General features: G+C 39.5%; 5 protein-coding genes across 6 annotated transcripts in view; all 5 read left to right on the forward strand.

Moving 5' to 3' along the window:
- LOC122662714 (aminoacylase-1-like) overlaps positions 1–18,542 on the forward strand; it is a 53,206-nt gene extending 34,664 nt beyond the window's left edge. The window contains exon 6 of the mRNA XM_043858431.1: positions 18,379–18,542. The gene's annotated coding sequence lies outside the window, so the exon portion shown is untranslated. The remainder of the gene's footprint in view (positions 1–18,378) is intronic.
- Positions 879–5,968, forward strand: LOC122662798 (aminoacylase-1-like). The gene is made up of 5 exons (XM_043858512.1): positions 879–1,513; positions 1,590–1,852; positions 4,161–4,316; positions 4,568–4,783; positions 5,850–5,968. Exons 1-5 carry the CDS (start codon positions 901–903, stop codon positions 5,961–5,963), a joined length of 1,362 nt encoding a protein of 453 aa, XP_043714447.1. The 5' UTR covers positions 879–900; the 3' UTR covers positions 5,964–5,968.
- Positions 1,087–18,283, forward strand: LOC122662713 (aminoacylase-1-like). 2 transcript variants are annotated; one of them, XM_043858429.1, is made up of 6 exons: positions 1,087–1,186; positions 13,965–14,184; positions 14,264–14,526; positions 16,666–16,803; positions 17,136–17,375; positions 18,161–18,283. In XM_043858429.1, exons 2-6 carry the CDS (start codon positions 13,998–14,000, stop codon positions 18,272–18,274), a joined length of 942 nt encoding a protein of 313 aa, XP_043714364.1. In that variant the 5' UTR covers positions 1,087–1,186; positions 13,965–13,997; the 3' UTR covers positions 18,275–18,283. The 2 variants fall into 2 exon arrangements, with proteins under 2 accessions (XP_043714364.1, XP_043714363.1); XM_043858428.1 differs by lacking the exon at positions 1,087–1,186 and having other exon boundaries at positions 13,547–14,184.
- LOC122662716 (40S ribosomal protein S5-like) lies at positions 12,239–12,892 on the forward strand. Its single transcript, XM_043858433.1, has one exon. It carries the CDS (start codon positions 12,272–12,274, stop codon positions 12,875–12,877), a length of 606 nt encoding a protein of 201 aa, XP_043714368.1. The 5' UTR covers positions 12,239–12,271; the 3' UTR covers positions 12,878–12,892.
- A 4,217-nt stretch (positions 18,543–22,759) lies between the features above and the next one.
- LOC122662715 (aminoacylase-1-like) overlaps positions 22,760–25,842 on the forward strand; it is a 38,104-nt gene continuing 35,021 nt past the window's right edge. Inside the window, exons 1-2 of the mRNA XM_043858432.1 lie at positions 22,760–23,400; positions 23,475–23,743. Coding sequence (XP_043714367.1) covers positions 22,785–23,400; positions 23,475–23,743 — 885 coding nt within the window. The 5' untranslated portion in view covers positions 22,760–22,784. The remainder of the gene's footprint in view (positions 23,401–23,474; positions 23,744–25,842) is intronic.

A 25,842-nucleotide genomic window follows, 5' to 3' on the forward strand; every position in this document is an offset into this window, starting at 1 on the left:
TGGTAGATATGACAAAGGGGGTTTAAGTCGAACCCTCTAAGGTTTAATAGATCTGGGAGAGGAAGCTTATGGTGAAGGATTTTGTAGATAAGGTGTTGAGTTTTAGGGCTGTAGGAAGATGCCAAACTTTGAGCCAGAAGATATTTGGAGAATGAAAGTTTCCTGAAATTTCAATGTGGTAGGCAGAAGTCACCGAGAAACTTCCTGAAGATGTGTCAATCCACACAATTCTATCTTCACTCGGGAAAATAGGGATGGGGATGGGGATGGAGAGGATTCTAAATGCAGTGTTCAGAGGCCACCAATGAAAAATCCGATCTCGATTCTAAGTATTTGAGTTTTGATCAATAAAGAAATCCACCGAAGATGGAGCACAGGGAGGAAGAAGGAAAGGAGCCGATGACGGGGGGCAATTCAGGATCCACAAATCCGTCCAAGGATTTATGGGGAGACCATTACCGAGTTGAAAAAACATTCCCTTGCAAAGGAGATCTTTAGAGGAGCAGATTGATTTCCAACCCCAAGAAGATGTGGATGAACAATTAGCTTGAAAGAAGAAAAAGCATGAAAAGTAATTAGCTTTCATAAGACGTGACCAAAGAGAATTGAGAGGGTTAAGAAGTTCCAGCCTTTCTTTTGCTTACAAAAAAGCAAAAGAATAATTCACTATTAAGTGGAACAAAGTGTGGCGTCACCTTGCCTGGTGATTTCGCATAGGAACCCACCAATCAAACGGTGGAACCTTTGTTCTGTTCCATGCCGTTTTGCATGGTTTTGGACTTAGGAACTCTATCAGAGCGAATGGATTCTTACTTTATTTTGAAGGAGTTCAGCTCTTAAAGACTGACACTGGGCGCCACTTCGCTGCTCCAAACTGATCGATCTCTCTCGTGAAAAAATATGGAGGAAATTTATGAAACTTGCTTTCTCTCTTCAGTTCCTCGTTTTCTGATTTCCTTTCTGTTTTTCTTATTCACATCGACGGTAGTAGTTGTTTCATTGCCGGAGGACTCATCGGCGATAATCTCAAGATTTCAACAGTATCTTCGAATTAACACAGCTCACCCTAACCCTGACTACTCTGCCGCTGTAGATTTCATCCTCTCTCAAGCCAAAACCATCGGTCTAGAATCTCAATCCCTTGAATTCGTCAAGGGCATGCCTGTTGTTGTTCTCAAATGGGCTGGTACAAACCCTGATCTCCCTTCTATTCTCTTGAATTCGCACACGGACGTGGTAGCTGTCGAGCACAATAAATGGACTCACCCTCCTTTCGATGCTCACATCGATCAGGCCGGAAATATCTATGCCAGAGGATCGCAGGACATGAAGTCTGTTGGAATGCAGTACCTGGAAGCCATACGCCGATTGAAGAACTCTGGGTTCCAGCCGGTTAGGTCTGTTTACGTTTCGTTCGTTCCAGACGAGGAAATAGGAGGCCATGACGGGGCTGAGAAATTAGCTGAATCGGAAGAATTCCAGAAAATGAATGTTGGAATACTTCTTGATGAAGGTAAGATGAGTTTAATTCAAACTATAGGTTGATTTTCAGAATTCTGGTTCAATTTTATGATTTGGAACTCTGACAGGGCTGGCATCGACGAATGAAAATTACCGTGTTTTCTTTGCTGAGAGGAGCCCGTGGTGGCTTGTGATTAAGGCTACTGGTTCCCCTGGTCATGGGTCAAAACTTTATGACAATAGTGCAGTGGAGAACCTAATGAAGAGCATCGAGAGTGTGAGGAGGTTCCGGGCTGCCCAATTTGACATGTTGAAGGCGGGTTTGAAGGAAGCAGGCGAGGTCATATCAGTGACTATGGTCTTCTTGAAGGCTGGCACGCCATCTCCAACTGTAAGCTCTTGAATTAGTTATTATTTCGGTTGAGGTAATAGTTCACTGACCATTGTTTAGGGTCTCATTCACTTGGGCCTTTATTGATGCACAACTGCATTAATGAAGATGTTTAGGATAACAGATTTGAGAAACCAACCCACTAGATCAGTCATCACTCATCAGAGTCTATTGCTGATTGGATCATAAGTTTAATTTCCACATATTATTCTCAAAAAGTAGAGAATTCTTATAGATCGAATGGCCAAAGTGATTCCGACCAAGAGATCAATAGAAGTTTCAAACCCAACTTGAGATGGTTTGAGATATCATCTAATGGGTATTGGCATAGGTTCGTAGTGCATACATAGAATTCAAATTGGATTTATCTGCATGCGAATTTAATTGAATTGGAACACATGATATCCTATTTAATTCGATGAACTTCAAATCCAATTCCATCGTGTTGGTCAATAACTGCATTATCTAAGCAATTATTTTGTGTTGAACCATTTGTTTCTTCTTTACATATTAAATTTGCTAACTTACTTAGAGAAGCTGAAATTTTCTCTGGAATACTTTTCTATATTTCTTCTGCATTGAGGAATTCACTAACTTCAAAATCTACATTGTCAGTCAAAACTTTAGAACTTAGAGAGTCCATCCAAAGATTGAATGCAGACTTGCAAATCATAATATGAATATGACCACCTTAGATCTTTCCATAAAAGAACATAGATTAAAATCTGTAAAAGGATTTCTGAACCCGTCACATTTGCAATATCTACATATAGTTAGTACAATCTGGCTCTTGTAAATGTTAAAAAATAAAATAAAAAATTTCTGCCCTTGTGTTTTCCTTCCTTCTACTCTAATATAATTTGAAAACATTTTTCATTGAATTCTATGGTTCTTTGGTGAGATTTGATTGTATTTGATTGTTTTTAGCAAAAATTTTGTTGTTTATATACTTATCTCGACTGGAGTTTTTCAGGTCTGGGAGTGGGAGGAATAAGGTGGAGGAATGGGGATTTGTTGATACAATCAATGTGATAGGTTTTAATTTGAACTTTTTCATGGAATATCAGGTTATTTTTCTGATTTGTAGATTTCAATTTGCAAATTGAGGTTTGATCCCAAGATGACCTCTTAATGTTCTGTTTAACCATGGGGATTTTGGGTCAGAGTAGAAAGAGGGATGTAACATTCTAATTGGTGGCAGATTGAGGGAGTTAAATAAATAGAGCAGTGGAGTGAACCAGAGTGAGTTAAAATAAAAAATTACATTCCTTCCATGAAAGTTGGGGTGGTGGTGGAGGAGGTTTTGCTGTAAAATGTAAAAGTGCATTATCTAATCGTTCCAATCATGGGAAAGTAATGGGTTTTCTTTAGACTCGATTGGAGACTGGAAAGTGGAGTAACAGTACTCCATGACCCTAGAGTTACTCCCTTTTGAAATGGGCTAAAGAATGACCGTGGGTAACATCCAGAGTGCAGATTCAAGGAGGGGTACCAGTGTACCTCTCCCTTCCTTTTTCATTTGGTTTTTTATTAGTTCAAACACATTTGCCTTTCAAGAAAATTATGATTTAATAATTTGGAGTATTTATTAATATCTAAAATAGAATCTGGACAGACCTGGATCTGATTGGAAATCAGTTTGTTTATGGTTATTGCTTAGATTCAATTTAAGAAGAAAAAAGATTTATTGAACCCTATATGTTCTCAAAAACAATATTTTCATGGTATTTTAACCATAGTTATCTGTTAACATCTTATCATTACTGATCGAGCTCAGCAGATGATTTAGGAATTGACTTTTGTTTTTTTTTGGAGCGGGGGGGGGGGGGTGGTTAGAGCTTTTGTTTTGCCCCTTGTACTCATTCAACTCAAATTTTGGTGGCAAGAAACTTGTAATGAACAAAACAGGGAAGCATTGAACAAGGTGAAACCTCAACTTTCAGCTGTATATTTGGTCTCTGCCTTATCAGTTCAAATTAACTAGTCAGTAACCATGTCTATGAGGGGGCATACCTGCTATAAAATTTTTTCTCCCCCCGGGGCATTAAGTAGTGCAAATGCACATGGTTTAAGGAATTTTGGACTTCTTTTTTCTTGGAAATTATTTCCTCTTGGCCCAACATGTAGCCCCCACCACTTCCATAGTGTAGCAGCGTAGCCACCTATTTTGTCAAGGGCTCAGCACTCCCCATGGCCCCAAAGTTGGAAAAAAGCACTCTGTAAAACCACCAGCAACCCCCCCCCCCCCCAATTGAATTTCAGATTTTGGTATCCCTTTCTGATGTAACTTTCATATTCCTTCTGTCAGGGGTTCGTTATGAATCTGCAGCCATCTGAAGCTGAAGCAGGTTTTGACATTCGAATCCCACCAACTGTTGATGCGAAATTAATGGAGAAACGAATTGGAGAGGAATGGGCACCTTCTTCACGCAACATGACATTTGAGGTATGGAAGAAAGAATTTGTAACAAAGCTAGAAATGTGGGAAGGTAGCATTTAATTTATTAATTCCATTGCCATCAAACTGGCTTTGAAACTGTTGCCAATATTTTATGTGAACAAAATCAGTAGAAAGGAAGAGAGTAAAAGCAAATTACTACTACAACTGTCACTACAACTGCTAATATTTTTATTATTATCCTTCATCTTTGAGCACGTTAGGTTTGTGTTTTGGGAGTGCATTTTTTCAATTCTAACCATGTTTGCTTGGTACAGTTTAAAAGAAAGGTGCCAGTCCTCCCTGTTACAGATGGCTCTAAACCATGGTTGGCCCTTTTAGAAGGGGCTGTAAAGAAAGCTAATGGCAAACTTGGCAAACCAGAAGTTTTTCAAGCCTCAACAGATTCTCCATTCTACAGACAACGAGGATTGCCAGCAATTGGCTTCTCTCCCATGGCAAACACTCCTATTCTGCTCCATGACCATAATGAGGTAAAATGTCAAATTTGTTCTCTATGCTTCTTGTCACTGTTTTGGCTTTTCCATGTACCTGTATATGTTCTGTCTGTGCGTTCATTTGCATTTTTTCTGTAGATATAACTACAGAGGAAATTCCATTAAACATAGAAATGAATACATACCGTTTTCTTTTAGGAATAAGATCTGTATTTACACATATAATAATAATAATGTTAGGGCACCAAATGGTATTACTGTAATATATTTTGTTCTCACCTGTTTGGTTTGATTTCCATATAATGCAATTCTTCAAAATTTGGCAATTTTGCCAGTTCTGCTGAGTCTAAAATGTGTTAGGGTTGATTTCCCTTGTGTACTTTTTGAGGTCTTGTACCATTCCCCTGCGAGCAGCTTTTTCATCAGAGGATGACAATCAGCTCTCTGGTCCAATAGGCTGCTGGGACAATTAATGGGGCCCAGCCTACTTTATGCTCTAACCAGGACAAGCTGTCAAAATTTGGGGTCAACACTTTTGCTTGGATTGGATTATATTCCAAAAGAGGAGGATGTGTTATAATCGCTTCTTTTATCTCAACAGCGGACAGTTTCCTGGTCTTGCGCACGCACGGGGGTTTGAGGGGGGGGGGGGTCTCATGCTGGTGCATAACCAGTTTCGTTCCACATCTGTAGGTCTTGCTTGGCAGAAGCAGTCTGCAATTTTTGTGTTTATTCTCTCCATTTTTGTGCTTTTTCTTTCACTTGCATATTTTTTTTGGATGAATGAAAAAATTCATTACCAAAGGAAGGAGGAAATGCAGCCTTTATTTGTTTTACTTAAAAACATTCGAACTTCTTAATTGGTAGAAGACTTTTTCTGTTGCAATACTTTCCAGCCTTACTTCATTTTCTTTTTCTTGGGACATTCATGCTCTTCCATTGATCACAAGGACAGAAACAACAACCATAGTTGTGTGTCATTTGTCTTATTGCTTACCTGGTTAATTTGTTTTTTATTTTATTTTATTTATTTATCCTACCTAAGTTATTTATGAGAACCAATTATTGTTGTCCTTAACTACTTTTTTATACGGCGTTGCAGTTTCTAAATCAAGTGGAGTACCTGAAAGGAATTGAAATATATGAGTCAATCATCGAAGCATACACATCTTACACTGACCACACAAGGAATGCTGCTTCCAGAGACGAGTTGTAAGAGAGAGCAAACATGGCCCAAGTCCTGTAGTGACTGCACATGCTTTAGCTTCATTGTAGTGTAGCCGAGATACGGGATGTTCCCCCACTGGGTAATTATAACAGAGAGAGATGCATAAATGGAGGTCAGAATCTCCTATGCCCAGTGTACTGATATGAAATATAAGATTTATTTCACTGTTGAACATTGTTCTGATCCAGGTATTATCATCACTTGAGGGTCTGTTCTGATGGCCGACGAGGCACTTTGTAATTTAATCCTTGATAACGTCTGGCACTGGTAGGTGCCATCTCATTGATCTTGAAAGCTTCACTGGGGGTGCCCATGAGTTTGGCCTCAGGTGCAAAAGTCTGTAACTTTATCCTTTTAAGTGGTTTTAGACATCAACTTAATCTGATTCTTGTGGACAATCAATCAATGACAGATGAACCTCAGGAACTTTATTAAGAAGAGAAATAAGAGGGCAGGAGCCCTATGCCTCAGAAGTCCAATAGAATAACGAATTAACAGCAAAACAAAGATAAAAAAAACAGAGCTGGGCACGAATATATTTGCCTTTGATTGTTTGATATGTTTCTGTGGCTTGAATATTGTTATCATATAACATGTGGCTAACAGAATGGAAGTCATGAACCTCTGCATCTTCCCCCAATTTGTGATTTGTGGATACTGCAGCTGACGGGTAAGTTGAAGTTATAGGAAGATAGACAAATAGAGAAGAAATTAGAAAGGATCAAAAAACTAAAGATCACGGATTGGAATAGGAGGATCTGCTTATGCCAGCTACATCCCACCTAGGTTTTAAAAATCTGGTATTGGAATGGGATCAGCTTCTATCAATTCCAATCAAATCAGAATCAGATTAAAAACGGTTGGAATTTGAAAGAACACAGATTATCACTGATTTGTGAATTTTTTAAGTTTTTTACTTAAAAGACCTGTAGATCGAGGTAAGTTTTAATGGTCAAATCCAACCAGTTTTGTCGCCAAGAGAAAGAAAAAAAAAATATTAGTGGCTCCTTTTATATGTTTGCGCTCCCACTACTGCTGGGTTTGGAAAGGGTCATAATTTACGCAACTTTAATCCTGTTTTCATTAAAAGGCTGTTTCTAGGACCAATCGATCACAATGGTGCAACTTTTATCATTGCACCAAGGCCGAATTTCTTATGTATGATGTCTTCTCTCTCTTTAAAAGATCCTATAACTCTTGCACAAGACACCATGAGATGATGCCTCTACCCTTGGGTTCAAACCCATGTGTGCTCCCTTATTAGCCTAGATGCTTGTGCAGAGACCATGCAACCAAGTAGAGTTCTCTTGCTTTGTTTTTTGGGAAAATTACATGATTAGCTACTTTTGGGTTTTATTTACAAAATTATCCAACCTATGTTTGAGTTAACAAAAATAGACAAAAACAAGTTTAGTTTTACAAAACTAAACAAAACAGTGACTCTCCTTCCTTCCTCGACAATTCCCCTCTGAAAAAAATCTATTTTTTTTTTCCTCTGTTACTTGGGGTAGCAAAGAATGGCGATGGTTGGGACAAGGGTAGGGTTGCAGGAAACGAAGGATGCATGGGCGAGAAGGCAATAACAGGGGTAAAAATGTCTAAAAAAGTAAGTGTGGGAGGGAGAGACACTATTTTGTCCAGTTTTGTAAACCTTTACTTGTTTTTGTCTATTTTTATTAACTCAAACATAGGGTGAACAGTTTTGTAAATGAAAACCCTAGAGTAGCTAATCATGTAATTTTCCCTTGTTTTTTTGGAGCAAATTACATGCATCTCCCTATTGTTTGAAACAATATCAAAACACCCCCTTAGTTTCATTATTTCAAAAAACCCCTAATGACTCACGGTGTTAGAAAACTATTAGTTTTGTAAATAAAAAGACCGTTTTACCCTTTTATACATCAGTGACCAAAATTTACCATTTTACCCTTATTTACATCTTCTCCCCCAAACCAAAATCCCAAATCGATTTTTAGGGTTTTGCTACACACCATCTCCGGCGAAGGTGCAAGGACCAAACCATCTCCGGGGGACCTCCCCTTGCCTAGCCACTGCAAGGGAGGTGCAAGGACCAAACCATCTCCGCCACCATCACCCACCTTCTTCCCCTGGCTTGTTAGAACCGAGCAGAGGATACTCTACTTCCATCAATTAATTCAAAACACAAATTAATGCGAGCAACCCATCCTCTGTGGCTGCACACGATCATGTTATACAATCGCAAATTAATTGCTCTTTTCACCGATCAAAACCCTAGTTCTCTTCCAGAAAAAAAAAAAAAAAAAAAAAAAGACAAAAAGAGAAAAAAAACCCTAGAAGCAGAACGTTCTCACTCGAAGAACGATTGCAATGGGATCCAAGTGAATCCAAGTGATCCAAGTGACGATTGCAATGGGTTAGGTTCATGGGTGAGAGTTTGCGAAAGCTAGATACAGCGAATACCCGTCTCGTTCTGGAATTGAAGCTGGATTCGAAGCCTGGGTATGCAGAGAGTCTATGGATTGGGATTACCTCTGGTGCGATTGTGAGAGGGGCTGCCAGTGTCATCCCTTACGTGGTAGGGATAGTTAGGCAAATGTGGAATGCTCTTAGGAGCACTACCAACTCTTGAGTAATTTGTGAGCCCTCTTTACTCTTTCATGTGCTTGAATTCCTTCTTTGTTGGATAAATTGTTGAAGGGTTTTTGGTTCAGGGTGACTGGAGGAGGAGGAGAATTAATTTTTCTTTAGATATTATTAGTTTTCTAACTTTTAGTTTCCGTAGAACTCTCTCGGTGGTCATTTTCCTTCCTCTATGTATGATCTATTCAAGGGAGAGAATGTTCTGAGTAGTGTTTATTTTATCTTTAACTTTAAAGTTTTATTATTTCGGTGGACTCTTTCCTTGATCTTCATGAACAGAGACTGCACTAAGGTTTAAGAACCAAATCTGGAAGATACCCAGCGATTATAGGAGGTTCGCAGTTCACCGGAGAAGAAAGAGATAATGGAGGAAGATGACAATGGAACATAAGGGTAAAATGGTCAATGTAAATTACTGAAGGGTAAAATAGGGTTTTAGAAAAGTTTAAGTCTCCTTCTCCCAAGAGGGAGGATGAGTCGTTATCATCTACAGTTCCTGATTGGATTTTTTTCCTCTAAGGTTCCCTCACTCATACGGTTGTGAGGCTCTCTTTAGGGATGTTCGACACATGTCAGAGAGAAATCCAACAGCACGATGGTGATTCCCAAACAACGAGTGACTCTCTCTCTCTCCTCTCCTCTCTCCACTCTTTCCTCAAAACCACTCTCTTCTCTCTCCTCTCTCCACGTTTGTTGCAACTCTCACGTCTCTCTCCTCTCTCACGTCTTCTCTCTTTCGTCTCTCTCTTCTCTCCACTCTCCTCAACAAAGAAACAGAAAAGCAGAACAGAAGAAAATTTTTGAAATTGTTCTACACTTCTACCCATTTCAGAAGGTAGACTAGACATACATGAACACTAACCAAAAAGAGAGTATAAAAAAACGAACAAAAAAATACAGAGAAAAAGAGCACAACGATAAATTACCGATTGATTGAAGTTGAAAGTCGAAACAGAGCCAGAAATGAGGTAATCTTGAAAAACGAACAGGAAGAGCAGAGAGAAAGGAGAGAGACGAGAGAGGAGAGAGAGGAGAGAGACGAGAGTGGAGAGAGGAGAGGAGATAGAGGAGAGAGACGTGAGAGTTGCAGAAAACGTGGAGAGTGGAGAGTGGAGAGAGGAGAGAGAAGAGAGTGGTTTTGAGGAAAGAGTGGAGAGAGAGAGAGTCACTCGTTGTTTGGGAATCACCATTGTGCCGTTGGATTTCTCTCTGACATGTGCCGAACATCCCTAAAGAGAACCTCACAACCGTATGGGTGAGGGAACTTTAGAGGAAAAAAATATGTTCCTGACCGGTGCGGTTCCTTAGTTCCTCTCACAAGAGAGGGGTGGGACCTACTCGAAGCTCCTGATCGAACAATCTGCCCAGGTGGGGTCCACCCTCCTCTTGTAAGAGGAACTAGGGAACCGCACCGGTCAGGAACCGTACACGAAAAAATTTTGAGACTAGTCTGGGTTTCTTACTCTCTCACTCATCGAGATTCCTCGGTTGCAGAGTGAGTAAACCTAGTCCGAAGATATGGTGCATATCATTCTGTATACAACAAGTAAGAAAAAATTAAAGTCAAAATTTTCATGCACGGCTGTGTATGGAAATTTTTGACCTTTTCTTATTGATATAATCTTTTGATTTCAGGGAAAGAGAGATCTATTACTAACATGCGAAGGGCTTTAGAACATAATCGAGGGGAACCCACTAATCAAACGGTAGAACCTTTCAAGACTGACCCTGAGTGCCACTTCGACACTCTTAACTGATCGAACTCATCGACAGCAGTAGTTGTTTCACTGCGAGAGGATTCATCGGCGATAATCTCAAGATTCCAACAGTATCTTTGAATTAACACAGCTCGCCCTAACCCTGACTATTCTGCCGCTGCAGATTTCATCCTCTCTCAAGCCAAAACCATCGGCCTCAAATCGCAATCCCATACAAAATTTTAAGTCAAAACAATTGTATGCCGAAACAAACAGAACCTTTATGTATATATCAAATCTAAATCGAATCAAACCCCATATCAAATTGATAACAAACCGACTAGGGAAACCAGAACTGACAAAACGAACCTTACCTTATTGGTTCGGATTCACACATCCAGTCTGACATACTTAGGGTTTCATGTTCGATCAGTTGCCTGCTCGCAGAGTTTTCCAGAGACAATGAGTTTCAAGAAGATTCGCCCTCCCGGATATCCTCACTCACAGAGTCACAGAGGTCTCAACATCAATCAGTCTTACAATCTTTGTCTCTCACAACGTCAAAACGCGGCACACTTGTTCAGGGATTGTCCTTACACGTCGCAAATCTGGCTCTCTGCATGGTTAGCCCATCTCTTTGGGAGTCATACATTTATGGAGACCTTGGATCTAGTACTTCAGACTAAGCACAATGCCAGTAGAGATTCTTCTTTAAAAATCACCCTCTTCTGTCACATCATGTGGAATGTGTGGGCCAGCTATTGGGACTTCACTTTTCGGCAGGTGACTTTTAATCCAAACGGCATCCTTTTGAGAGCGATTACTGCTGCCAAAGAGGTTATCCAGCATCAACATTTTCCAGCGTATCGTCCGCCAAGGCAAGTTACTTGGATCCGTCCCCCCCCCCCCCCTCTTTTTTTTTTTCAAATTTAATGTTGATGGCTCTAGGGAATCCAGGGGCAGCAGTTATTGGAGGTGTTTGTCACAATAATTATTCTAAGTTTCTGTTTTAGTAGCTGAAGCACTGGCGGCGAGGAAAGCCATGACATTTGCTCTCTCCTACAATCTAAAAAATCTTATCCTTGAGAGCAATAATCTTCTTCTTGTCAATCTCTTTAAAGGGACAACAACTGCAGTGCCATGGGGAATCTCTGTTATTCTTTCTGATTGTCTTTCTCTTATTCCTCTCTTTGATACTATCCTCTTCTCACATGTACTTTGGCAGGCTAACAATGTAGTTGACTCCCTTGCCTCCCTGGCAGCGGACACACAACTTTCATAGACCTGACTTTCTATCTCACCCCCGTTTATTTCCTCTTTGTTATTTGCAGATGCTTCGGGAACATTGTTCCCCATTAATGAAATGCTTTTATAAAAAAAAAAAGTTGCCTCGCATGGAGTTTAAAAAAAAAAATTCACTATTAAGTGGAACAAAGTGTGGCGTCACCTTGCTTGGTGATTACGCACAAGAATCAACCAATCAAACGGTGGAACCTTTGTTCTGTTCCATGCCGTTTTGCATGGGTTTGGACTCTGGAACTCTATCAGAGCTAATGGATTCTTATGTTTTTTTAAGGTTTAATTCCAAATGCCCCCTGAAAATGGCCAAACGTACGGTTGCTCTCTTAAACTCACTAATACAATGTGCCCCTTTGCTTTTCGAACTAAATATCAATATAATCCCTCCCGTTAGTCTGAGACGTTATGTTCTAAGTTTCTAACGTCTGACATTTTTTATAAATGGTTAGACCATTCTACCTTTGATAAAATGAAATGACAAAAATACCCTTACTTAAAAATAAAAAAATACACCTGCAACCCCCATTTTCCTTCCTTCTTCGATTTCTTCCAATCTTCGTTTTCTCAACCGCATTTGCAGTAAAGAATGACAGACTAATACGAGAACTAAATCCTTCTGCGAAGTAGGCGTTTTAGGGTTCTAGAGGACTCAGAAGTTCTGCTTTGCATTCGAAGGCCATGGCGGTTGCTGTACCACAGTCGGAGGTGAAGCTTTTCAATCGATGGTCGTTTGAAGAAGTTCAGTTTCAAGATATTTCTTTGGTGGATTACATTGCTGTCAACTCAACCAAGCATGCCACTTATGTACCACACACAGCAGGAAGGTACTCAGTCAAAAGATTCAGGAAGGCCCAGTGCCCCATTGTGGAGAGGCTGACCAATTCTCTGATGATGCATGGACGAAACAACGGAAAGAAACTAATGGCTGTCCGAATTATCAAGCATGCTATGGAAATCATCCATCTCCTCACAGATTTAAACCCTATTCAAGTAATTGTTGATGCAGTTATCAACAGTGGGCCAAGAGAAGATGCTACTCGAATTGGTTCAGCTGGTGTGGTGAGGCGTCAGGCTGTTGATATCTCTCCTCTGAGGCGTGTTAACCAACCAATATATCTTCTTACAACAGGTGCTCGTGAGAGTGCTTTTAGGAATATCAAGACCATTGCAGAATGCTTGGCAGATGAGCTCATCAATGGGGCCAAGGGATCATCCAACAGTTATGCTCAGCAAGAACATCAATTACCCAAAAAGACAAACCCTAGTTTCCCTAAATCTAACTGAAAATCTCCCAATTGAAACATGGGTTCCACAATCAAAGCAAATGCAATACAAGCCCAGATCGAAGAAACTCCAAACCCTAACCCACGAATCCAAAAACGAACCGAAATTCAATTGAAAGAAAAAAACACACAAAAAAAAAAAAAAAAGGAACTAACAGAGGGAGAGAAATGGTATCGGGGTAATCGGTAAAAAGAGGTGAGATTAGATTTATTTGAGAATGTAGAAGAGAAAAAAGAGAGGGGTTTGTGAGGGAAAGGTGGGACGTCGAAACCCTAAAAAGAAAGGGTGCTTTGATTGATAAGAGAGAGTAGAAAGAAGGACAATGGGGGCTGAAGGATACCTGCAACTCATTTTCCCGGGAAGATGGGTTGCAGGTCGTTTTATTTTTTCATAAGCAAAGGCATTTTTGTCATTTCAATCTATCAAGGGCAGAATGGTCTAACCACGTATAAAAAATGTCAGACGTTAGAACATAACGTCTCAACTAACGGGAGGGATTATATTGGTACTTAGTTTGGAAAGTAGGGAGGTATGTTATATTAGTGAAAGTTCAAGGGGACAACCGTACGTTTGGCCTTTTTTCAGGGGGCATTTGAAATTAACATTTTTTTAAAAGGAGTTCAGCTCTTAAAGGCTAACACTGGGCGCCACTTCGCCGCTCCAAACTGATCGATCTTTCTCGTGAAAAAATATGGAGGGAATTTATGAAATTTGCTCTCTCTCTTCAGTTCCTCGTTTTCTAATTTCCCTTCTGTTCTTCTTCTTGTTCACATCGACAGCAGTAGTTGTTTCACTGCGAGAGGATTCATCGGCGATAATCTCAAGATTCCAACAGTATCTTCGAATTAACACAGCTCACCCTAACCCTGACTACTCTGCCGCTGCAGATTTCATCATCTCTCAAGCCAAAACCATCGGCCTCGAATCGCAATCCCTTGAATTCGTGAAGGGCAAGCCTATTGTTCTTGTCAAATGGCCTGGTACAAACCCTGATCTCCCTTCTATTCTCTTGAATTCACACACGGACGTGGTACCTGCCGAGAACAATAAATGGACTCACCCTCCTTTTGATGCTCACTTGGATCAGGCCGGAGATATCTATGCCAGAGGATCGCAGGACATGAAGTGTGTTGGGATGCAGTACCTGGAAGCCATACGCCGATTGAAGAACTCTGGGTTCCAGCCGGTTAGGACTGTCTATGTTTCGTTCGTTCCAGACGAGGAAATATCCAGCCATGACGGGGCTCAGAAATTAGCCGAATCGAAAGAATTCCAGAAAATGAATGTTGGGATACTCCTTGACGAAGGTAAGATCAGTTTAATTCAAGCTCTGATATATTTTTTTTCAGAATTGTGGTTCAATTATATGGTTTGGAACTCTGACAGGGCTGGCTTCGACGAATGAAAATTACCGTGTTTTCTTTGCTGAGAGGAGCCCGTGGTGGCTTGTGATTAAGGCTACTGGTTCCCCTGGTCATGGGTCAAAACTTTATGACAATAGTGCAATGGAGAACCTAATGAAGAGCATCGAGAGTGTGACGAGTTTCCGGGCTGCCCAATTTGACATGGTGCAGGCGGGTTTGAAGGAAGCAGGCGAGGTCATATCAGTGACCATGGTCTTCTTGAAGGCTGGCACGCCATCTCCAACTGTAAGCTCTTGAATTAGTTATTATTTCGCTTGACGTAATAGTTCACGGACCATTGTTTAGGGTCTCATTCACTTAGGCCTTTATTAATGCACAACTGCATTAATAAAGATGTTTAGGATAACAGATTTGAGAAACCGACCCACTAGATCAGTCATCGCTCATCAGAGTCTATTGCTGATTGGATCATAAGTTTTATTTCCACACATTACTCTCAAAAAGTAGAGAATTCTTACAGATCGAATGGCCATATTGATTCCGATCAAGAGCTCATTAGAAGTTTCAAAACCAACTTGAGATGGTTTGAGATATCATCTAACGGGTATTGGCATAAGTTCTTAGTGCATAGATAGAATTCAAATTGGATTTATCTGCATGCGAATTTAATTGAATTGGAACACATGATATCCTATTTAATCGATGAACTACAAATCCAATTCCATCATGTTAGTCAATAACTGCATTATCTAAGCAATTATTCTGTGTAGAAATAGAGAAGCTGAAATTTTCTCGGGAAGACTTTTCTATATTTCTTCTGCATTGAGGAATTCACTAACTTCAAAATCTACATTGTCAATCAAAACCTTAGAACTTAGAGAGTCCACCCAAAGATTGAATGCAGACTTTCAAATCATTATATGAATATGACCACCTTAGATCTTTCCATAAAAGAACTTATATTAAAATCTGTAAAAGGATTTTTGAACCCTTCACAGTTGCAGTATCTAGACATAGTTAATACAATGTGGCACTTCTAAATGATAAAAAAATAAAAAAATAAAAAAATCTGCACTTATGTTTTCCTTCCTTCTACTCTTAAATTTGAAAACATTTTTCATTGAATTCTATGGTTCTATGGTGAGATTTGATTGTTTTTAGTACAAGTTTTGTTGTCTATATAGTTATCTCGACTGGAGTTTTTCATGTCTGGGAGTGGGAAGAATAAGGTGGAGGAATGGGGATTTGTTGATGCAATCAATGTGATAGGTTTTAATTTGAACTTTTTCATGGAATATCAGGTTATTTTTCTGTTTTGTAGATTTCAGGTTGCAAATTGAGGTTTGATCTGAGGATGACCTCCTAATGTTCTGTTTAACGACGGGGATTTTGGGTTAGAGTAGAAAGAGGGATGTAACATTCTAATTGGAGGCGGATTGAGGGAGTTAAAAATAAATAGTACAGTGGAGTGAACTAGAGCGAGTTAATTATTACATTCCTTCCATGAAAGTTGGGGTGGTGGTGGTGGAGGTTTTGCTGTAAAATGTAAAAGTGCATTATCTAATCGTTCCAATCATGGGAAAGTAATGGGTTTTCTTTAGACTCGATTGGAGACTGGAAAGTGGAGTAACAGTGCTCCATGACCCTAGAGTTACTCCCTTTCGAAATGGGCTAAAGAATGACCATGGGTAACATCCAGAGTGCATATTCAAGGGGGGGTACCACTCCCTTCCTTTTTCATTTGTTCTTTATTAGTTCAAACACATTTGCCTTTCAAGAAAATGAAGATTAATAATTTGGAGTATTTATTAATATCTAAAATAGAATATGGACAGACCTGGATCTGATTGGAAATCAATTTGGTTATGGTTATTCCTTAGATTCAAGTTAAGAAGAAAAAGGATTTATTGAACCCTCTATGTCCTCAAAAACAATATTTTCATGGTATTTTAACCATAGCTATCTGTTAACATCTTATCATTACTGATCGAGCTCAGCAGATGATTTAGGAATTGATTTTTTTTTTGGAGTGGGGGGGTGGTTAGAGCTTTTGTTTTGCCCCTTGTACTCATTCAACTCATCTTTTGGAGACAATGAGTCAGTAACCATGTCTAGAAGGGGGCATACCTAACTATAAATTTTTTTCTGGGGCATTAAGTAGTGCAAATGCACATGGTTTAAGGAATTTTGGACTTCTTTTTTCTTGGAAACTATTTTCTGTTGGCCCAACATGTAGCCCCACCACTTCCATAGTGTAGCAGTGTAGCCACCTATTTTGTCGAGGGCTCAGCACTCCCCACGGCCCCAAAGTTGGAAAAAAGCACTCTATGAAACCACCAGCAGATTCTTACCCCCCCCCCCCCCCAATTAAATTTCAGATTTTGGTATGCCTTTCTGATGTAACTTCCATATTCCTTCTGTCAGGGGTTTGTTATGAATCTGCAGCCATCTGAAGCTGAAGCAGGTTTTGACATTCGAATCCCACCAACTGCTGATGAGAAATTATTGGAAAAACTGATTGAAGAGGAATGGGCACCTTCTTCACGCAACATGACATTTGAGGTATGGAAGAACTTGGAAGATTTTCTTAAAATTTGGGAACAAAGCTAGAAATGTGGGAAGGCAGCATTTAATTTATTAATTCCATTGTCATTAAACTGGCATTGAAACTGTTGCCAATATTTTATGTGAACAAAATCAGTAGAAAGGAAGAGAGTAAAAGCAAATTACCACTACAAGCTAATATTTTTATTATTATCCTTCATCTCTGTGTGCATGAATGTTTTGTCATAACTATCAAATATCTGTAGTGTAGGCAGAAGATGCATCAGAATTGTTAGGTTTGTGTTTTGGGAGTGCATTTTTTCAAGTCTAACCACGTTTGCTTGGTACAGTTTAAAGGAAAGGTTTCCACTCTTGATGAGTTTGGGAAGCCAGTCTTCACTGCTACAGATGGCTCTAATCCATGGTGGGCCCTTTTAGAAGGGGCTGTAAAGAAAGCTAATGGCAAACTTGGTAAACCAGAAGTTTTTCCAGCCTCAACAGATTCTCAATACTTCAGACAACGAGGATTGCCAGCAATTGGCTTCTCTCCCATGGCAAACACTCCTATTCTGCTTCATGACCATAATGAGGTAAAATGTCAAATTTGTTCTCTGTGCTTCTTGTCACTGTTTTGGCTTTTCCATGTACCGTATATGTTCTGTCTGTGTGTTTATTTGCTTTTTTTCTGTAGATATAACATAGAAATGAATTCATATCGTTTTCTTTTAGGAGTAAGATCTGTATTTTCAAATATAATAATATTAAGGCACCAAATGGCATTGCTGTAACATATTTTGTTCTTTCTACCTGTTTGGTTGATTTCCATATAATTCAATTCTTCAAAATTTGGCTATTTTGCCTGTTTTGCTGAGTCTAAAATGTGTTAGGGTTGATTTCCCTTGTGTACTTTTTGAGGTCTTGTACCATTCCTCTGCGAGCAGTTTTTTCATCAGAGGATGACAATCAGCTCTCTGGTCCAATAGGCTGCTGGGACAAGCTGTCAAAATTTGGGGTCAACACTTGATTGCTTGGATTGGATCAATTTTTGTGCTTATTCTTTTGCTTGGATGTTTTATGTTTTTTCGGATGAATGAAAAAAATCATTACCAAGGAAGGAGGAAAAAAAAAAGAGGAGGGGGGGGGGGTTGTTAACTAGCATGTTTTACTTTGCAACCTTTGTTGCTATACTTTCCGGCCTTCGTTTTCTTTTTCTTGGGACATTCATACTCTTACCTTGATCACAAGGACATGAACAAAAACCATAGTTGCATGCCATTTGACTTATTGCTTACCTGGTTAATTTGTTTATCCTAGCTAAGTTATTTATGAGAACCAATTATTGTTGTCCTTAACTACTTTTTATATGGCATTGCAGTTTCTAAATCAAGTGGAGTACCTGAAAGGAATTGAAATATATGAGTCAATCATCAAAGCATACACATCTTACACTGAGCACACAAGGAATGCTGCTTCCAGAGATGAGTTGTAAGAGAGCAAACATGGCCCAAGTCCTGTAGTGACTGCACATGCTTTAGCTTCATGGCCCAAGTCCCTCACTTGGTAATTATAACAGAGAGAGATGCAAAAATGGAGGTCACAATCTCCTGTGCCCAGTGTACTGATATGAAATATAAGATTTATTTCACTGTTGAACATTGTTCTGATCCAGGTATTATCATCACTTGTGGGTCTGTTCTGATGGCCGATGAGGCACTTTGTAATTTAATCCTTGATAACGTCTGCCAACAATTGCACTGGTAGGTGCCATCTCATTGATCTTGAAAGCTTCATTGGTGTTGCCCATGAGTTTGGCCTCAGGTGCAATGAGAAAGAAAAAAAAAATTAGTAGCACCTTTTATATGTCCGCTCTCACCACTGCTGGGTCTGGGAAGGGTCATAATGTACGCAACCTTAATCTTGTTTTCATAAAAAGGCTATTTTCAGATTCAAGATTCAAACCCATGGCCAATCAATCACAATGGAGCAACTTTTACCATTGCACAAAGGCCCAACATCTTATATATGATGTTTTCTCCTACAACCTTTTCTCTCTCCCTTTCTCTCTCTCTTTTTGAAAGATCCTATAACCCTCTCACAAGACACTATGAGATGATGCCTGTGCTCTCTAGGTCTATGCCCATGTGTGCTCTCCCATTGGCCCAGATGCTTGTGCAGAGACTGCAACTAAGTAGAGATCTTTTGTTTTTTTTTTTTTAATTTAGTTAAAAGTCTTCAGTCAATTCGTTTCTTGTTGTACCCGCATTGTTTTTGCCTCCTTCTCCCAAAGGGATTTAAACTAGGTTTCTTTCTCTCTCACTCATCAAGATTCCTCGGTTGCAGAATGAGAAAACATAGACGGAAGATATGGTGCATATCATTCTGAATACAACAAGTAAGAAACAGTTAATTCTTGAACAATCAATTATGTTACATTCAAGGTTTTAAAACATGGAATCGGCTAGAATTGATGCTCAAAAACCCTAGAATCGGTCCTCAAATCCAAAAGCAGGAAATTTGTAGGGTTTTTAATTGTGAATCATTCATATTGGATCGGTCACGACCAATTCCAATCATGAGAAAAGTGAGACCATCAATCTCATCAATAGAAGCTTCTACTTTCCCCTATATGTATATTAGGAAATAAAACATCATAGCATAAAGTTTAGGTCCACAATAGTGGCGCCAAGATAATACGAGATCAAAATAGTTATTTTTAGCCAAAAATTTGGATGCTCGTACCATATTGGCTGATCACTATCGATCAGGTATCATTATTGATTATGACTTATATTGGTATGAATTGGCCAATACATCCATCCGATATAAATGCCTAAAACCATGCTCTGATCTTTTTCTTTGTTAACTAAAATAGAGTGAAAATGAGTGCAAGTTCCTATGAGTTCTTGGGTTCGACTCTATCTTGTGCCATAAGGCAACCCTTGGCCCTCTTCTCCTTTTCTCCTTCCATTGAACAGTTAGATAGCATGGACAAAACACACACACAAAAAAAAAAAAAAAAAAAAAAAAAAAAAACGTAAAAAAAGTATTTCAAAAATAAAATGTTACGGCTAGTGAAACTCCTTTTTGTAGAACTAATTCACCATTTGTTTGTGATATCTAAACCCTATGAAATCAATATGTTTTACCTAAAAAAAAAAATGAAATCAATATAAAAGTCAAGAATTGTTTGTTGAACACACAATGTAGATGGCATTGTCTATGTATTAGTTGTCATTATTGTCAACACAGTGCATTTGTGTTGTTGTTTTCAACACAGTGTTTCTTAGTGTAGTACAGTGATAGAGGCAGTGCACAATGGCAAACCAGGGTAGTGTATGTGATCAGAACAGTTCAAGCAGTATTCTAGTTGAGTAGGCAGGCTTATGGCAGTACAGGTAGTGACTGGATAGTGTGCTAGCATCCCCAGTAATTCTTACAGTATTCACAGTGGCAGTGACATCGTTACAGGGATTTGACAGTGTATACAGAGGTCTCATAGTGTTTAGGAGTCATTCAGAGCCATTTCTATCTTTTTTCTAAGCATGGACAACATTATAAGGGCATTTTTATAATTTTATAGAGCATTGGCAGCCTAGATAGACTGTGAGCATCTAAGGGTATTTTGATAATTTTATCAATCACAGAGACCATTAGAATATTCATACAGCTCACAAGGGTTTTTGATCCATCTACAGTGCTCAGGGACGATCTGGTAATTTGACACAGCTGACAGTACGGTGGCAGTATTGGTTGAGATTTCAGTGATTCATTGGCAATGTATTCTTTGTTAGAGGAGAGAAAAAATGGGAAGACCCCACATGTCAGGTTATATGACAACAAAAGATGCGGTGGCCATACCACATGGCAGTAGGGGCAATGGCTGATTTAAGGAAATGTTTTTGAGTAGGTTGAAAGATTTCAAAACAAGGAATCTTATTGGGGTCAAAAGGAATCAAGCCCACGTGAAATCATTAAAAAAATGGATTTCAATAATTGAAGCCATTAAAGAAGTGTACTTGACGTCACGTGGGCTTGATTCCTTTTGCCCCATTTGGGGAAAATCAAATGAGCCCCTTGCCTCACTTATTTTTTATAAATGCTCTCCTAAAAATGTCTATTTATCCAACTACTCCCAATAACTTTTCTGCAAAATCTCTTTATTTTCAAAACAAAACAGTGTAACACTTTGGCCTAGTTTGTTAATTTAGGATGTTAGTCATTAGTTTCAGGGAATCTAATGACCAAAAATCCAAAATGCTTCTCTATTAAAAATCCATCAAAATTAAAGAATAAATGATCAAATTGTCCTCATCTTTTCCAAATCGTTTAGGATTTAAAATTGAAAAATTTTTCTTAAATCGGTTAGGGTTTGAGCCCATCTAGAAAGCAAAAGATCAAATTAAGGAATTAATTGTCCATTTACTATTCATGTACAAGATGCTTTCTCACGGCAGTAAAGACGTTGTATTGAAGAATTAAAGAGAAAAAGTAAAACTTCAATTAGAAATTTCCAATTTAATTTCAGATCGATTTTTATTGGCTCATCAATTCCACAACATTCTGTACTACCTGTTATCACCAGGAAGAAAGCAACAAACCCAAAACATATTATACAGAAGATTACCTATTTGAAGGGATAATGAATCAGGGAAGGGAAGCGTTTTGTTTGACTCGCCAAAGCATGGTCTTTCTACATCTCACATAAATGAATTCATACACTGTTTGTTGTTTCCTCAAGTATTAGTGTTTCAATTACAAATCTCTTAATGTCCTTAAGTCCGATCCATTGTCCCAACTTGCAACTGCACAAGTCTTTGCCAATTAGCTTCCCCTACTTTCCCTTTATAAACATCGTCACACCTCACACCCTGAATGCCACCATCTTACACTTCCAATCTTCCACAGCTCATGAAAACAAGTAGAGTAATACCCTGGCCGTGCTGAGATTGCTATGCCAAGCCTTGAGACTCTGGACTTGGGTTGTGAAACTCCAACAATTGCCTAAACATAAAGAAAGAATTAAACAATTAACCCATCCATATATCTCGATTGTTCACCGTTAGAACACCAGGTTACCTATTCGATTTGGGGAAAAAATTTTCAGTTTTAAACCCTAAATGATTTGGGGAAGATGAAGGCAATTTGATTATTTTATTTTTTAATTTTGATGAGTTTTTATTAAAGGGGTATTTTGATCATTAGATTTCCTAAAACAAACGTCTAACATTCCAATTTAATGGATTAGACCAAAGTGCTATACTGATTTGAAAGTAAGTGGAGTTTGCAATTAAAAAAATTGTAAAAGTATTTGGACAAATAGATATTTTTAGGAGGGTATTTGTTGAAAATCCTATATTAAAAAAAAGGAAAGAAGACTCTTGATTCTTTGTATTTAAAAAGTTCTGTATGTCCCATGTGCAGGGCAGGGTGATCATTATGTCTACTCCCATATGCCTGGGCGCACAAAAAGAAAAGCGCCCCTTAAAGTTTATTTGGTTCTCAAAATGGTGAATCTGCCGTTCGTGAAATGTGCAGCACAAATATCAATGGGTCAGGTGCTTGTGTGCTATGCATATGCACCCAAGTGTAGTTTGAGATGCCAAAAGCTCCCTCCTGGTTTGTTCAGATTACTTGAAATACGAAATCGAGGGTTCAAGTTGCTTCCCGCCCAAGGAGACTAAGTTTGATTTTCTTTTTCAATTTTTTGATTTGTTTATTTAAAAAACGTGGGATAATTTTGGTAAGTCTGTGGAACCGAATAGGAAATGAGTCCGGATCGGATCCTCTCCTGGGCCTACGAGACTAGGAAATTACAATGAACGTGTTTCCCAACAACGTCAACGACCCCTGTGAACCCTTGGTGGATATTAAATACAAATGCTTCGATTTCTTCCATAGACAATTCTCCTTTTTCGTTCGATGTTCTTTATACACCCCTTTACTAAATCTCTTCAAATCACTGCGCCACTCTCAACTGATCGATCTCTCTCGTGAAAGATATGGAGGGAATTTATGGAACTTGCTCTTTCTCTTCAGTTCCTCGTTTTTTAATTTTCCTTCTATTCTTCTTCTTATTCACATCGACGGTAGTAGTTGTTTCACTGCCAGAGGATTCATCGGCCATAATCTCAAGATTTCGACAGTATCTTCGAATTAACACAGCTCACCCTAACCCTGACTACTCTCCCGCTGCAGATTTCATCTTCTCTCAAGCCAAAACCATCGGCCTCGAATCGCAATCTCTTGAGTTTGTGAAGAGCAAGCCTGTTATTCTCCTCAAATGGCCCGGTACAAACCCTGATGTCCCTTCTATTATCTTGAATTCGCACATGGACGTGGTAGCTGTCGAGAACAATAAATGGAGTTACCCTCCTTTCGATGCTCACATCGATGAGGCCGGAAATATCTATGCCAGAGGATCGCAGGACATGAAGTGTGTTGGAATGCAGTACCTGGAAGCCATACGACGATTGAAGAACTCTGGGTTCCAGCCGGTTAGGACTGTTTACGTTTCATTCGTTCCAGACGAGGAAATAGGCGGCCGTGGCGGGGCTGAGAAATTAGCTGAATCGGAAGAATTCCAGAAAATGAATGTTGGGATACTTCTTGATGAAGGTAAGAACATTTTAATTCTGATAGGTTTGATTTTCAGATTTCTGGTTCAATTTTATGATTTGGAACTCTGACAGGGCTGGCATCGACGAATGAAACTTACCGTGCTTTCTTTGCTGAGAGGAGTCCGTGGTGGCTTGTGATTAAGGCTACTGGTTCCGCTGGTCATGGTTCAAAACTTTATGACAATAGCGCAATGGAGAATCTAATGAAGAGCATCGAGAGTGTGACGAGGTTCCGGGCTGCCCAATTTGACATGTTGAAGGCGGGTTTGAAGGAAGCAGGCGAGATCATATCAGTGAATATGGTCTTCTTGAAGGCCGGCACGCCATCTCCAACTCCAACTGTAAGCTCTTGAATTAGTTCTTATTTCGCTTGACGTAAAAGGTCACTGACCATTGTTGTCTCATTTTATTTTGGGAAAATTACATAGATCTCCCTTGTACTTTGGCTTAATTACACGTTCCTCCCCTTGGTTTTCCCATCTTACGTTCGATCCCCTATAGTTTTCAAAAAATTACTAATTCCTCCCCTGCCGTTAGCATCTGTCTGTTATGTGCTGACGTGGCGTAGTTATATTTTTTATAATACCCAAATTAACCCTTGGCCATTGTGAGATGACTCATTTACCCTTCTTCTTCTTCCTCCTCTTGCAACTTCATCCCCACCATGCTCCTGCTCCTGCAACCTCTGATTTCCAGTGGGGATCTTCTTCTTCCTCCTCTTGCAACTTCGTCCCCACCATGCTCCTGCAACCTCTGATTTTGACATTGAATCAAAATTTTTGAACCCAACAATACCCTTCTTCTTCTTCTTCTTCATGCTGCAATCCCACCCGCCCCCACCCACGTCATCATGGAATTGGCTGTGCTTGGTTCTTCCATCCTTGGCCAAGCTAGAGCTCCCGACTAAGCTCGAGCTCCGGACTAAGCTCAAGCTGACGTCCATTCAAACTCCTCCAATTGCAGCGACAAACTCAGCAAGTTAGTAACGTTTCAGAAACCCTAATCTCAGAGAAGAAACTATGGAATATGAAAGCCACCTGCCATTTGGCAATGCCAAGGACTGTGTGTAGGTCCCTGCGAAGCTCATCGAAATCGCAGATGCTCAACATGTCCTTGATTTCGTGTATCCAAGTTCTATACACTGATTCCATCCTTCAATAATTGGTAAAATCATTTGGGAATGGGAGAACGATTGAATTAGAATATTCATCACTGCAACTCCATTCACATCCTTTTCATCTGGATACTTGCCAAGGCTACCAACTCTGGGTTTCTTTTGGAAATTAGAGTTAGGGATCAGGGGAAAATATACCTAATTCCATGTCTTGGTCCGCAATTGACCTCATTAATGGTGGTTTTGATTGGGCCTTGACCGATTGAGATGCAATCATCCCTTGTTCCAATGAAGCCTTTGGATATTGTGACTGAATTGGATTTACTGATGTTTTTTTTTTTCCTTTGGGTAGAAATTGGATTTACTGATGTGGATGCTGTCTGTGTTTGGACTAGTTTTTGGGGTGGTGATAGTGAGCTTGCGTGCCCTAAAGTTATGGCAAAAGTTAATCATAAAATAGAAAGCTTTGCTATTAAGTGAATGGATACGCCAAATCCAACCCTCCCACCCATTGTTTACATGATTGAACTTTTGTTTTGCGAAAATCAATAATTTTCAAGGGTAAACTGAAACGACTTGAATAAGAATGAAGAATGTTTAACAAGAAAGTACAGATCATGGTTCCCAAATCCCAATTGACCCGTCGGGTGCAGGAGACTTCTAGTCTTCAGATTTACCAGATTTCATGCCTACAGTGGCCATAAACAGAACCATGGAGGGCTGGATTTTGAACACCATTAATGGGTGTATTGAATATCTGAAACCGTTTTTTAAATTTTCAGGGTTCCTCATTTCATTTGAACGGTGAAAGGATTTCAGGGCTTATTCTAGCCTATTGGAAAAGCCGTCAACATTAATTTAAGTTCAGTTTGAAACCCACAAGGATTTTTGTTTTGCGGTGGCTTGAGGAAGAAGGGGTTGCAAGAGGAGGAGGAAGAAGAAGGGTAAATGAGTGGTGGTGGTGATGGTGGTGGGCAAGGGATTACATTTGAGAGCTTGATTAACATCCCATGAAATCGAAGAATGAAGAAAAACACAAACTGCCCAGATTGAAGAAACTAACCTCAAACCCCCTTTCTCTGTGCCCAAAACTGGCAAAATCCCCACTGGAAACAAAATTGACATTCAATGCCAAAATCAGAGGTTGTAGGAGCATGGTGGGGACGAAGTTGCAAGAGGAGGAAGAAGAAGATCCCCCTTTCTCTGTGCCCAAAACCGGCAAAATCCCCACTGGAAACAAAAACCTTTTTTTCTCCTCTTGAGATCGTAAGCTATATATGGTCTATTTCACTCGAATGAGTAGCAGATCAAGAAGTCACTGGAGTC

Source organism: Telopea speciosissima, chromosome 5 (genome assembly GCF_018873765.1).
Source record: "Telopea speciosissima isolate NSW1024214 ecotype Mountain lineage chromosome 5, Tspe_v1, whole genome shotgun sequence".
Taxonomy (NCBI): domain Eukaryota; kingdom Viridiplantae; phylum Streptophyta; class Magnoliopsida; order Proteales; family Proteaceae; genus Telopea; species Telopea speciosissima.

Bases quoted from the DNA above. Each gene is read 5' to 3' on its own strand.
- LOC122662798 (XM_043858512.1), top strand. From the start codon at position 901: ATGGAGGAAATTTATGAAACTTGCTTTCTCTCTTCAGTTCCTCGTTTT. The intron at 4,317-4,567 runs GTAACAAAGCTA...TGCTTGGTACAG, and splicing joins AGGTATGGAAGAAAGAATTT to TTTAAAAGAAAGGTGCCAGT. The intron at 4,784-5,849 runs GTAAAATGTCAA...ACGGCGTTGCAG, and splicing joins TGCTCCATGACCATAATGAG to TTTCTAAATCAAGTGGAGTA.
- LOC122662716 (XM_043858433.1), top strand. From the start codon at position 12,272: ATGGCGGTTGCTGTACCACAGTCGGAGGTGAAGCTTTTCAATCGATGG.
- LOC122662713 (XM_043858428.1), top strand. From the start codon at position 13,569: ATGGAGGGAATTTATGAAATTTGCTCTCTCTCTTCAGTTCCTCGTTTT. The intron at 14,185-14,263 runs GTAAGATCAGTT...GAACTCTGACAG, and splicing joins TGGGATACTCCTTGACGAAG to GGCTGGCTTCGACGAATGAA. The intron at 14,527-16,665 runs GTAAGCTCTTGA...TCCTTCTGTCAG, and splicing joins CTGGCACGCCATCTCCAACT to GGGTTTGTTATGAATCTGCA.